The sequence below is a fragment of the Lutjanus erythropterus genome, chromosome 19, assembly GCF_056507025.1.
Source record: "Lutjanus erythropterus isolate fLutEry1 chromosome 19, fLutEry1.hap2, whole genome shotgun sequence".
NCBI lineage: Eukaryota > Metazoa > Chordata > Actinopteri > Lutjaniformes > Lutjanidae > Lutjanus > Lutjanus erythropterus.
The window spans coordinates 12,884,660-12,898,613 of record NC_139335.1 but is presented as its reverse complement, the minus strand read 5'-3'; the positions used below and the strand labels follow the sequence as shown (position 1 = coordinate 12,898,613).

Sequence of the window (13,954 nt, the reverse complement as noted above, 5' to 3'; positions counted from 1 at the left end):
AAATTAGACATAATATTCCTAACGTACCTGTCACAAATGAAGAAAAGTAACTTATCTTGACAATTTTTTTTTCTCTTACTTCCTACCGTTTTCACAGACACAAAAAAAGAATTACGAAACTTTTTTTTCCATCTGTCAAGTCAAACACGGAGCAGAAAACTTTAGATCAGAATTAGAAAATGGATCACCAGAATTGTTTTTTCCTCACTTGCCTCTTCAGGCTTCCACACCTCTCTGACATTAATGCCGATGAATATATCACAGACACAAGAAGGGAAAAAAGTATTTGGATTTATTTGTTTGGGATAGTACAATAGCAATGAGTGAGGGGAAAATGGAAACAGCAATGTTGTTACTACCGGTGCACAGAACAGCCCACCTCACCTTCTCCAAAGGTGTCTGCCACTTTAGCCAATAGGCTTTGCAATATCTCTTTGGCAAATTTGAGAGACTGTCATCCTGGATTGCATCTTTTCAAATCGTAAAAAAATACTAGCGAGGTTTTCTCGTCTTGCAGAACTTAAAAGGCAAGGTGAGAGGAAATGGAATTGGCACTTTGAGCTACAGAAGGATAGAGAGGGGGAGGGAGCTGTCGATACAGCAGTAGTAATTCAAGTCAAGCTACCTGCTACATGTTGATAAAACATTCATACAATATGTGAGATATGTCATATTTTGAATGTCCTTTTTTTTTTGTACACCTCAGACCCGGGCGTTCAGCACGAATGTAATAGAATACATTATGTATGAGAATATGGACAATACGGAGACGTAGAAAAGATGCATAACTGACATTCAACATTAATGACATGACAGCTGAATTGTGTTGAAACACCTCTCTATCCTTTTGGTGTCATTCTATTGCTGAATGAAATGTAACATAAACAAAGCTAATATGCCACAAAATAAAGTGAACCTGTAGCTGGCACTGTGGAGACACAGAGGGAACCTCACATGTTTAGATATTTCATTCCAGGATGGGGAGATGTAGAGCAACAGAGTCATCACTTCTACAAATAAAGACCCAGTTTGTCTATACAAAGTGCTTCAGACAGATGTGGGAACTGTTAACGGGTACTGTGGGTCATCGTGAACCAGAGTGAGTGGTGTTGATAATTAAGGAGTGACAGCATTAACACAGCACACTGAGTCCCACCACCAATTGGACTTGTATCAGGGGACAAATTAAGTTGCAGCACCTCCATCTTCAAACACCACTGCAGAGGACTGAAACCGCCCAAATCACAAAATAAAGAAATAAATGACCCAACAAATAAATTAATATGCCATTAAATGCACCAAAAAATATTAGAAATAAATTAAGGCATCAATTCATTTATAAAATGTGACCAATTCATGTTTCTATTTAGCTACCTTTTTTGTTCACTTTCCCATTAATTTACACATTCTTAAATTTATTTATGTATTATTTTACCTTTGCATTTCTTCACTGTTTGTGTCCACAAACTTATGTATTTCTTTTTTTTACCTTTCAAAGTGTGTCATGGGGTCAACTTTTCACCTAACTGACATTAAAGTGCACAGATCATCTATACATGCATGAAGAAATCTTAAAATAAAGTAAATAAGTTTGGGTAAAGTTAATGGCAGGGTATAATACATAAAAAAAAAATGCAAAAAAAATGGAAAATTACATGGTAAAGTAAACAAGCAGGTGGATTATTACAAAAGTAAATAAATAGAGAAGCAAATTTAAACAGAAATATCAATCATTTCACATTTCGTAAATTAATTAATGCCTACACTTATTTTTAATCTTATTTTTGCTGTGTACTTAATGGCATATTTATTAATTTATTTATTTACATTTAGGCAGTTTCGGTCCTCTGTATAACACCACCCAAGGCTGTTAAAAACTCAAATTTTGTGTTTGGAAATCAACCACAACTTCTTATGCGACAATCACCAAGCATTGTTCTCTGGCTCAACAATGAGAGCTGTAACAGTCTTTAAAAAAAGCCAGATCGATGATAAGCAGATGGATCAAGGCAGCCAATGAGAGGAGCAGCCATGAAGCCTTGAAGTCATTTCACTATTTTTTCTCATTTTATTTGTATTTATTTTCTCTTAAATTCACGTATTTAATGACCCGTAAGGTCACCAACAGAAATCAAGCAAATAAGCTTTTGTCATATACTTTATGATAAAACTAATACACAGATAATTTCTGATTTTGTATCCACTCTCCTGGTTGTCTCAATCAGGTTACAATACCAGCAGCTATCACTCCTTCTTCCAAAAATGAAAAAAAAAAAAAAAAAGTGTGCAAATCATTGAGGGTCTTTCACTACAATATGAGGCACTGTCTCATAAAGGGTCACCAGGGTCAGATGCCCCAAACGTTGATAAAAATAAAACTCTGTAAAACATCTAGATATAATAATGCTGCTTTTCTGTGTTGAGAAGGACCAGGACTCATCCTCCTCCAGTCAGGGCTGTGGGGCACTCAGTCTTTTGGGCTCTCTTCACTGTTTCCTGTTGGGAATAAAAGTGATTGAAAATAAGTAATTACCTATTTTTGGCATCAAATACTTATCTACCTCTGTGCTTGAAAAGTAGTAAATTCACCCCAAAATCAAAAATGCATATTTTTCCTCTGGCCTGTTGTGCTATTTGTCCTTTATTTATCTGCCATAGAGATGTAAGCCTTTTCTTGAATTGGACTAAATGGCACTTCTGCATGCTATAGGAAAAATATGTGTTTTTGATTTTGGGGTGAACTGTCCCTTTAAAGGATAATAGTTTTGTCTCCCATAAAGAAAATTACAACATCCCACACCACTTCTAATTCACTTCTCCACTCACAATCTGGTGCAAACTCAAATATTTAACAAAATATATGAAATGTGTGAAATGTTGTTTTAACACCACCGGTTTGAAACTTGCACACAAGCTACAAAACTGAAGCACAGAACTTCTCTTCTTTTAGCAGTCACATTGCAAAGAATCGTTTTTTTTTTGTTGTTTTTGTTGGCGGAGTATCACTAAGACATTATGTGCACCAGATTTAAGACTTAACTTTTAAAGTCCAGCTGAAATCACACTTGATCATCCCTTTATGCAGTTTAAAACAATGTCAGGGTTACTCCAGGTGTATTATCAATCATTTTTTAAAATAATAAAAGGAAGAAAAGTGTTAGGAAGTGTAAGATAGGAGAACAAGAAAAACTGTTGTGCTGTATAGTAGCTTTTTCCTGATTAAAATAGAGGAAGAGAGGACTACACACATACTTATACCACCCATCCATAGGTGTTGTGAGTATGTGCATGCCATGTTTGATGAGGGGACTTTTGCAGGAAAGCTAATGTAGGTTGTTGTTCAAAGTTTGCGGCTCTTGTCAGTGTGATGATAGAAGGCTGAAACCACTGGCTCATGCAAATACCTATTAAAACGAAGTGAGTTGATTGGCCTCTTGGAAAAAAGTTCTCTGCCTATGTAGATGGTTAACTAACAGTATTGTGACAAAACTAATGCAAAGATCATGTAACAAAACAATGTTTGATTTAAATCTCTCTTAGATTTGATCAAAGTAGAACATGGGACACTCACTTATAAAGCTGCTATGTTTTTTTCTGTAGCAACAAAGAAACAAGCAATGTAATTTCAGTTGGACTTTAAAAATAGATCATATGACATCATGTTTTCAGTGCAAATAAATCATTGTTATACAACAGTCCATACTGTGTATGAATGACAGGTAATACAGACCTGTTGCTGAGCCCATGTGGGTGTCGGAGACATGTGTGATAGAGAATCGTGAGACCATAAAACGGTTAAGTGCTACAGCTGCAGGTTTGGGAGCCTCGGGACTGTTGGAGGTGGATGTGGGTGAGGGCTGGGGCTCAGGGATGGTGTCAGGCGAGGACGGGCGGGGCTCAAACGGGAAGTCATCTTTCCATTCGCAACCGCCACCTGAACGCACACAGATGTATCAGTAATGAGCAATCTGGGATAAATCAACTAGGACACTTGTGTGTAGCGTTTTCTGTCCTTGACAAACCCACCCTCTTCTGACTGGTTCCCATCTGTTTCTGGAGAAGCACAGAATGTTTCACAGGACTGAGCATCAAGTTCATCTTCAAGTTCAGGGTCTGGTTGCAGCTGGTGGTCAGAGTTTTTTTCCTCTGTGGATTCCTGCTCACTGGATTCTGCTCCTATGGAGAAGGCGTAGTCAGCCAGCTCTCCCGTGGGGCTCTCCTGGAAGTCATAAACAAAAACCATTGCTCCATACTCTAAAGCAATAGAACAATCTAATCAATAAATCAATACGCATTTCACAACTTTGACGTAACATGTCAGACCTGGTCAAAAAGGAACACTGTAACATCGTCAAAAAAGGACACCGCTTTTTTCTTCCTCTCCAACTCGTCACAGAAAGACTGGGTGAGCAGGGTGGGCATCTTCAGGAGGCTGCGGAGGTGTCTAGCCCTGCTGCAGTCGCTCACCACCACTGGCACTGTGGTAAAATCCTCCTCACTCTCCTCACTGTCCTCATCTTGGATGTTGTAGGTCCTCAACTCTTCATCAGACTCGCTGTCATCTGAATCATCTTCATCCTCCGCCTCCTCCAGTGGAGCTCTCACTTCTTCTCCGCACAGCTCCAGCAGCGACGAGGAAGAAGACAGATCAGCGGGACCGTTGGATTCTTCACATAAACTGTCCTGTGAGTCACATTCCTCCGCATCTATGTCCTCAAAGTCTTCCTCGTTTATTCTCACAGCCTCCCGTCTGTCCTCCGTCTCTTCCTTGACATGGTTGAATTCAGGCAGCTCTTCCTCCTCTGTAGATCCATCACCATTTTCATTTTCTTTGGTAGCCTCATCTCTGTAGTCATTTATAGTGGAGTCAGAATGCAAAGACTGGACAGGGGAGCAATCTTCTGCTCCTCTGTTGCCCTCCTCATGGTTTCCTGAGGCCTCCTGGACAGTGGAAGAGGGTTCAGACCCAATGGAGGAGCTTAGCTCTATTGAAGGCTCCTCTCCTGAGTGCTCTGTCTCCAACCCGAGATCGTCATCTGCAGGGGCAGACTCTTTGGTCAGGCAGCCGCCCATCTGCGGAGGAAAGGGTGACAGCATGGACAACCCAGGGGCTGGAAGGGGATGGGGTGAACTAGCCTCTGAGAAATTCACCAAAGCACAAGTTTTGATGTGTCTCAGATTTGTTAAATGATCTTCGTTGTTGAACTGCCTTTTGATGGAATCGTCTTTGATAGAGCTCAGTTTCTCAGCAGTGAAGTCATGGTTACTTGGACCTGCATAGAACTCCTCGCCTTCCTCTTGAGGGCTCCTTTCATTTTCAGCATCGTAGTCAGAGAAATATGCTGAGTCCCTGTACGGGTTTTTATCAGTAAGGGTCTTTAATTGTATCTCTGAGGTGCTTGCCGAAGTACAGATCCCTTGCCCTAAACCCACTTGCAGAACTAGTTCAGGCTCTCCGCCCAGCCTCGGACTTCTCTCACCACCCCGGGGATCTCCAAGCTCCTTGAAGATAAACTCTGGGGATTCATTGTTCTCTGTGTCATAGCCACTGTCCAGGGATTTGGGTAGGACTGGGGTGTTGAAGGGATCAGGGCTGAAGGCCTGATCACAGGTGCTTGTCATCGACGAGGACAGGTTAAGGGTGTCTACAGAGTCAGGAGTTCTCTCTGGATTCTTCAATGGGCTCAGCTCCTCCTCCTCAACCTCAACGTAGTCCAGGTTAAAGTCAGCAAAGATCCCTGATGTTATATCTGTGATGTCATCGTCATCATCCTCACTGTAGTCACCAAGCTCAACCAGGCTAATGCTGGAGTTTCTGACCCCCACTCCACTGTCCAACGCTCTGCTGCTCTCTGATGTCTCTGGGTAGTTTAGCCTTTTATCTCCCAGACCAACAGAGATTCCTGTTGAAACGCCCTCCCAGATGTTGCCTCTCTGCTTGACTGACAAGGCTCCTGTTTGACCAGCCTGTGGATCCTTAAAAGAGGATGGAGACTTCATAAAGTTTGCCTCAGGTATCATCTTAGGCTCAGAGTACAGTCTCTCTCCATTAAGCAACAACTGTTTTTCATATCTGCTCTCTATTTCCCCATCCTCTGTACCTCTGACATTAATACCTGAACTGGTAAGAGAATCGATATTTCTTAGATTTTCAGCAGATAAGCTCCTTTCCACTTGAGGGGCAGATTCCTCTCTTTCTTTGTGATATAAGTGAATGTATGAACCTAATTCAGTGGTCTTGCTAGCAGCGTTACAACCAGAGTCTCCTCCTTCCACCTCCAAGGCGCCACAAGACCTGGAGCTGTGGAAGGTTCTGGTGGTGGCCTTGGTTAAAGACCATAATTCTGTTGTGTTTGAGTGATCAGCATATTGAAGGTCCAGATAGCTGTCATGCCCACTGCCTGTCTGCCTGCTGTCAAAGCTCAGGCTGTTATTGTTTGCTGAATGGTTTGAGGTCCAGTTGGTGGCCTCTCCCTCAGAGAAAAGGTCATTCTCAATGTCTTCACCTCTCTGCTGGCCCACCAGCAGGCCATCGTCTGTCCCTACATCAATGCTAATGTGGTTAACAATGGGCAATGTCTTTCTGAGGGAACCCATCATATTATGGCAGCTTTCATTAACCGTGCTTCGACCTGTGCTTGCTTCAAGGTAGGGATCGCAGAACCCTAAGCTCGGGCTGCTCACCGCTTGTGACAAACTGCGTGGGTTTTCTAAATGCCCTATTGGGTGGACAACGTTTGATTTGGACTCTGGCGATGTATCCAGCTCAGACAGACAGGGTTGGTGGTGTGTCTTGTGTGCTGATGACTGTTCACAGTAGAGTGTGTCGTCCTGACTGGACGAGAAGCAGTTGTGGGAATGGCCCAGCTTTGCAGGACTGGTGCTGGATGCCTGTCTCAGCAGAGGTTCCATGGTTAGTTGGACAGTGGGGCTTGAATCAGAGTCATAGGCATTAGGCTTGGTGTTGTCAGCAGTTGCCCAGTAAGCACTGGGCTGTGCCATGGATGAACCAGTCCGACTCTCAGAGGACAATCTGCTGCTGCTGGCCTCTACTCCTGGGCTGTAGTCTATCACGCTGTCATCCAGGTTAATGTTACACTCTACTGGCTCCTCTATGCGAATATAGTACTCGCTGCTGACTGAGGGGCTGTGGGCACTCAACACTGGGACCACACCTGGGTGTTCAGGCTCATAGTAGGATGGGGATATGCCTGAGGTCAGGCTGTCAGTCTTGCAGCCCCCTGAGGTGCTTCCTTTACTTGAGTAGTAGATATCCTGGTAATGTGGGTTCCCCTGGCCCAGCGGCCCACTGGTGGAGGAGGAGCAGTAAGGCTGCTCAGCTCGGGCTTGCTCCCACTTGTACTCAAAGTTGAGACCGTGGCTAGTCTCTGTGACAGTGAGGAGGTCGTCCCCTGTGTCAGAGTGGAAGCTGTCAGAGAAGTGCTCCAGGAGGGGGAAGGAGGATGAGGCAGAGGAGGCCAGCTCCACCGCCTGAGTTTGTTCTGCGCTGAGGTCGTCAGCTGAGGCGGGTGTAGGGGTCAGGACTAGGGCTGTGGATGTCGCTGTGTGGGACGTGCTACCGAGCAGGTTTGGTCTCAAGGCATTCCAACGTTGTTCAAAGTCTTCCTCTGCCTCACTGGAGCCTTTGGCACACAAGTATGTGACCAGAAGGTGTACTTCCTCACTGCTGGGTCTCAGCTCTGGCTGCAGCCAGCAGAACTGCATCACCTCATACCTAGACAGAAATGACAGAAAAGAGAAGATAGAATATAAAGCACCACAAGTTATAGTTCTGTTACTCTCCTCACATCTGCATATCAGTTAAATCAGAAGGGATAGTTCAGATTTTTTAAGTGGGTTCATATGGAGTACACCCCACAAAAAATCTACTTTATTTAGAATATTTTAACATCTTACTGTCAGACAGCTGTTTCTGACAGAAAATGGCTGTTATATAAAGCGACCACATCAAAGCCAAAGCACCCAACTTCTTTGGCAAAAACATAATTTTACTTTGCAGAAAATGGAGTTGGTGGTGTGTTGCTGCCTCCAGTGGTTAGTTTGTTTGTGTTACTGTGTTACTTAGGACTTTTTAGGACTTCTTTTAAGGGGTTAGTTTGGATTCCCAAATTCACATAACACAAACAAAAAAAATACTGGAGAGTGTTATATTTGGCATATATAACAGCAGCATACCATCGGAAAAAACTGGCTAACAACAAGGTAAAGGAGCGAAAATATTCTAAACATAGTGTACACTTGTAGTGATTTTTTAGGTGGGCCTTTAGGTTCTTAAAATGCGTTTTGATGCTGACCCTGTCCACAGCAGTACATTACTTAGCTTCCTTAACCAGGCCTCCTGCTGCCTCTCCAAACTGCCGACTGCCATCTACTGTAATACACGGTACGGTAATCTACAGTAATACACTGAAGTGATCATCCAATCTCACTTCAAAAAACCTGAACTGTCCCTTTATTTTCTTGGGAATATTGTTTGTTTTTTTTTACATAAGGAAAGAAGTCAAAAGTTGAAGAATTGAGTCTAGACAACAAACAAGGAAATATAAAAGAAAACTTTTAAAGTAAGCACTTTCAAGTAACAGCTAGTACTTCTTCTTGACACTAGTCAAAGACATATGGAGTATATGAAGGAGGTGCAGTGCAGATGCTGACATAGTTTGAAGATGTTTACATTCCTCTTCGTGTGTGTGGGTGTTTGTGTGTGTGTGTGTGTTGGTACCGAGCACATTTAATTTAGTGAGGAACAATTTTGAAAAATAAATAAATAAAAACAATATTTGGCTTGCTTCCCAGGAAAAGATAAATGAGGTGATTCAACTCTGTTTGATGCCAAGGGGATCATAAAGAATACGGAAGGTATTGATCATCTGCCCTTGCTAGCAAAGAGAAATATAGCTACAGGGGACAAGTGCACCATCATGACCGATTTTAAGAACGGGACACGCAGACTTGTTAGAAAATTAATTGGCCAGTAAGACTTAAAGGCCAGGTAATGTCTAAAGTGAACCATATGTTGTATCAAGACATATAACATGAGTGTCAGCCTGTGCATGTGTGTGTACAGTGCATGTGGGCATGTCTCACCAGCGCTCTGCCAGGGGGAACTGGAGCTGGGGTTTGGGGAGTTTGAGCTGCTGTTCCTTCACAGCATATGTCAGCACCTGTCTGTCAGAGTAGTGTCTGTACGGCTGGTTTCCCAGCTCAAACAGCTCCCACACAGTCACCCCCAGTGACCTGGAACAGGCACAGAAATCATTAAGTGTGTTCACCGCTCATATCCCAGACACGGACATGTTCCAAACAGGATGTTCATTTCATACTGTAACCTTCTTTACATTATGTCACAACTATCTTTGTGTTGTCCACATATTTCCAAAAGAGTTTGGCAACGAAAACAACACAAAACATGTTTGTGGATTTTAGCTAAAACTGAAGCCATCCAAAATTTTAGCATCAATGCTCAAACATGAGGGGAAATATAGTTAAAACCTGTGCATTAAACATAACATTCTAACTATATAACCTGCATTAGATCAAACTGAGAGCATTTCGTTCCCACTGTCAGATACACAAAGAAAAAAATATGTTAATGTCCTTCCTGACAAGCAGCTACAAGGAACTTTCATTTTTCTTTTTTTTCCCACATTGATTTTAGAGGTAATGTTTCCACTGCTGTGACCCTAATATGACAAAAAATCTCCTCCTGCATCTTTTTGAACTGGCTATTACACTATACTGTAACTTTGCCTGGGGAAATTGTAAACACAGGCACTTGTGGTCTGCATGTTGTAAATCATTTCATCTGATTTCAAGGATAACTAACTATATAGAAAAAGCCAATCTTCTCACTGATGGTCTTGTTTATGTAGGCTCATGTAGCTCATATAGAGGCATCAGTGTTAAATTTATAATCTGTTTAAATATCTCACCATATGTTGCTGGATTTTGTTTGGTCGACGACCAGCAGGTTTCCGTGGACCTCGTCTATTAGCTCAGGTGCAATCCAGCGCAGGGGCACCCAGATCTGGTCTTGTGTTACATAGTAGTCATCCTATAGAAGAACAACAAAAAATAATTGAGCACTTGTGGCTGGAGAAGGTAAAAATCAGTCCATAAAAGGGTGACATTATCAAATGACAGTCTGACCTTGTATCGGCTGTGAGACAGACCATAGTCTCCGATCTTAACTGACATTTCTGAAGTTAGCAGGCAGTTTCGCAAGGCCAGGTCACTGTCAAAACAAAGGAAACTGTCATCTAATGCAGAACAGCTGAGCTGCATAAACATGCACATATTTTTGAATGTTCTTTAAAGGACCAGAAAACCAATCAATTAGCTTGTTACTAGGAGTAATGAAATCATATGTAAACACATGTATGTCATTTTACTCCTGTTCCTTAGTTTTTGATTTGTCTCAGCCCTTCACACTGGTTTGAAGTAGGCGATGTCACATAATTCCATGCACCAATCAGGATTTGATTTGATTTATTTAGATCTCTTTTAGCTCATTAGTTAATATTTAGCAACATTTGAATCCAAATGCAATGATATTTGTAGGATTATTTGGTTATTTTGGTGAGCCACACTCAGTCAAAGTTGATCAAACCACATCCACACAGTCCTAAGTTTCTGAGCAAACATATGTATATTCTTGATTGAAAAACAAGTTGTCTTTTTTTTTTTTTTGCTTTAAAATACTGCTGAACGTATTATGACTGAATATTATGACACTTCAAAGCAAAACTTTTCAAAGTCTGGACCAAGGTCCAAATCCAGAGGCAGCAGCAAGTCAATCTGAACCAAGCCCAAACCTCATATTATGAATACAATTAATTATGATGTGCAGTGTTTTCTATTTTAAAATACATTTCCTGTTGATCAATACATTGTTAGTAACATTAAATATACAGTGTAGTTGCAACACAGTAAAAGATCACTCCTGTCCCTTGATGAACATAGTTTTAATGTGGTTTACCATATTTCCCTATTGTTAAAAACACCATAAAGCCATTGTCTGCAGGACAGAGTGTTGTTTGTTGTTGCTGCTGAGTTCAAGCATTAATGTTACTGAGAATTTGCCATCAGCTCCTAAATCAGGTCTGCCTTCTTTAATACATGACTTATGTAAATGCAGTTCTAAGAATATGTCTGAGTCAGAAGAAAATAACTAAATGTCTGAGTCATGTTTCTCTCGGTTTCATGCTGGTGCATCACGTGGCGTTCATTAATTGCTTGTTCAATGTATGTTCCTTAAAAGAATGAAATGTACAAATGTATAACATCAAGTACTGTTTCTTCTCACCTGACCACGTAAAGACACAGACCAAACTAAGTTCCTTTGTTTAATCTCACCTCCTTCACAAACACCCTGGCAGCCACTGATTGGTTGCTATGACAACCACCACCCGGCTGTGAGAGCGCGAGAGGGGCTCGCCCCCGGCAACAAAATCACTGATGCTGGAGTTTGTGACAACTACTCAGGCAGCACCAGGATGTTGTTGCAGGGAGAGGCCAGCAGGGGGCGCACAGAACATTCAGCTGGATTCCTCCTTTCTGGAGTGTTAATATTGATGGAGGTAACTGGAGCTGAACTGACTGACATACTGTACCTGTGTATAAAGTTGTATTTGTGGAGGTGCAGAAGCCCTGAGGCAATGTCACACACCATTCGCTGGAGGATCAGAGGGTCAGGAGTCTCAGAGTCAGCCACCCGACAACTGCGCAGGTAGCTCTTCAGATCACCCTGAGAGGAGGAAGGACACGAGGCTGTGAGCCGCTCTGACTGTCTATGAATAGTCCACGCAACAACACACAAAGACAGGGAATAACGAGGTATGCAGGAAGGACTGAATAAACAGAATTTGATCATTAATGTGTGTCCTACCAGAGGGCAAAACTCCATGACCAGCAGATAAGGAGTGACCTCTGAGCACTGTGCCAGGCACTGGAGGAGGGCAGGGTGCTGGAGGGTTCTGGCAGAGGAAACAGGATTTGAGAGGGTATGAATGCACAAAGATCATGCATACACAAATAAGCTGATCATTCATTTAAAGCTACCAACAAAACATGAAAGTTCCTTGTAGTAGATTTAAGGTTAGCTAAATCTGAATGATCACATACATAAAATTAGGTTTCAAAATTGTGAAAAATTGTCAGTTTCCTTTTCTGAAAATCTTCTTTCACACAGATTCAAGTGTTTTTTCTAGCTGTGTGCTGCTAGTCATGGGCTACAGAGCTGTGCTGTGTGAAATTGGTGCCGTGACATTGTTCCGATGACTCATTCTGAATGACCAAAGTCTGAAAATTGTCCCATTTCAACCATTAGCTCATTTGTCCAACAGCCCATTATCCCCAAAACATACTGATTTTAATCCAAACTACAGTTTCCCTAAACCTAACCAAGTATTTTTGCTGCCTAAACCTAAAGAAACTGTGACCTTTTCACAAAGGTAACCATATGTTTAGTATTGTTACTATGACAATTAAGGTCACTTGACTATTTAACCACAATGATAAAATATTTTTGACCAAATACCTCGATATTGCAACAATATTGTAGCAGTGACAACTTGTACTTTCACAAAATATTAACGCCAATGAGATTTCTGATAAATAATCATCAGTAAAGTGGATATAAATAAGTGGATATAATAAGTAAATAGGTAAAGGCAAATAATAAAACACCTAGAAGAGTCTGCTGAGTTCAGAGGATTACATCACTTTACTGTAACGCAGCCTTTAAAACCAGGAAAAGCCAACAGTTATGCAATATCACAATATAACGATATCCAAAATCTGAGACCATATTTAGTCTCTTATGATATTAATATAATATCGACATATTGATATATTGCCCTGCCCTATGATGAAGGTCTCCTAGTGTTTGCATGCCAAAATACACAGAGATATTAAGGGCAAAAAATAAATGGACTTTCGGTCCAAAGGGACATTTTTGGACTATTAAAGTTCGAGTATAATGGGCCACTGGAACAATGGGCAGACTCTTTGATGTCTCAGTGAACTGACCGGTATGGCTGCACCTCCTCCAGGAACTGCATCTGATCCTGGACACTGGCGCTAGCCTTCAGCTCCTTGACCACCACCTGGGTGGTGCTGAGGCCCGCGTTGACCTCGCCCAGCAGAACCTGAGAAGCACACACAGGAGGAACGGCAAACTCCAGCAATTTAAACAGTATTTTACTACAGACAGCATCAACAGACAGTTAAAATGTGTGAATGAAGCATGAGCATATTGAGGAAGTCTTACAGCGGCGTGTTCTGTACAGTAAATTGAGGAATTTACTGTGAATTTCAAGTCGTCTACCATGGAATCAACACCCTTACCCAAGTGCCAAAGATTAGCTTCGCTAGAATGAGATCATCCTCACATTACCCTCGCATTCCACACAGAGCAGAAAGCACATTGTGCTGCAGTTAGCACGGTAAAGAAAAATGCAGTTAAAACAGTTAAAGCAGGTAATAATGAGTACAAAGGTAGTGTCTGTGGACCCAAAAGCTCTGTGTGATTGTGTGTATGTTTTAAGAACAAAAAGAAGCATGTGTTACCTTGCCAAACCAGCCATGTCCAATCTCCTTTAGATACAGTAGACTATGGCGGCCAAGGTCTGATGATTTCAGCAGCTGGACTGGAAAGGAAAAGTAAGAAAGACATAAAATTACTTTTAGACAGGAAGACAGATCTGAAAGAATTGATTAAGAAGAAGAAACAACACATTTCAGGGTGGGAAAAAGCAGTAGTATTGAATAAAAGAAAAATAGCAAGTTGGGATTTGAATAGTAATGAGCTCTTCAGGACAGGGAAACATCACAGACAGGGGTTCAGAGGAAGAAAACAATAGAAACTCCTCTCAGCCAGACAATAAATATACATTTTCCTAGGTAAAAAGTTGCATCAGCTAAAGAGGAGAGATTG

General features: G+C 41.6%; 1 protein-coding gene across 2 annotated transcripts in view; it reads right to left on the bottom strand.

Annotated features, from left to right (window-relative positions):
- Positions 1-275: 275 nt before the first annotated feature.
- aatka (apoptosis-associated tyrosine kinase a) overlaps positions 276-13,954 on the bottom strand; it is a 46,745-nt gene continuing 33,066 nt past the window's right edge. For both annotated transcript variants that reach the window (XM_084743920.1, XM_084743921.1), the window contains 11 exons: positions 13,588-13,667; positions 13,048-13,166; positions 11,906-11,993; positions 11,631-11,764; positions 10,168-10,252; positions 9,951-10,072; positions 9,106-9,255; positions 4,324-7,735; positions 4,027-4,219; positions 3,731-3,934; positions 276-2,496 (listed from right to left, as the gene is read on the bottom strand). In XM_084743920.1, the coding sequence (XP_084600046.1) occupies positions 2,468-2,496; positions 3,731-3,934; positions 4,027-4,219; positions 4,324-7,735; positions 9,106-9,255; positions 9,951-10,072; positions 10,168-10,252; positions 11,631-11,764; positions 11,906-11,993; positions 13,048-13,166; positions 13,588-13,667 (4,616 nt within the window). In that variant the 3' untranslated portion in view covers positions 276-2,467. The remainder of the gene's footprint in view (positions 2,497-3,730; positions 3,935-4,026; positions 4,220-4,323; positions 7,736-9,105; positions 9,256-9,950; positions 10,073-10,167; positions 10,253-11,630; positions 11,765-11,905; positions 11,994-13,047; positions 13,167-13,587; positions 13,668-13,954) is intronic.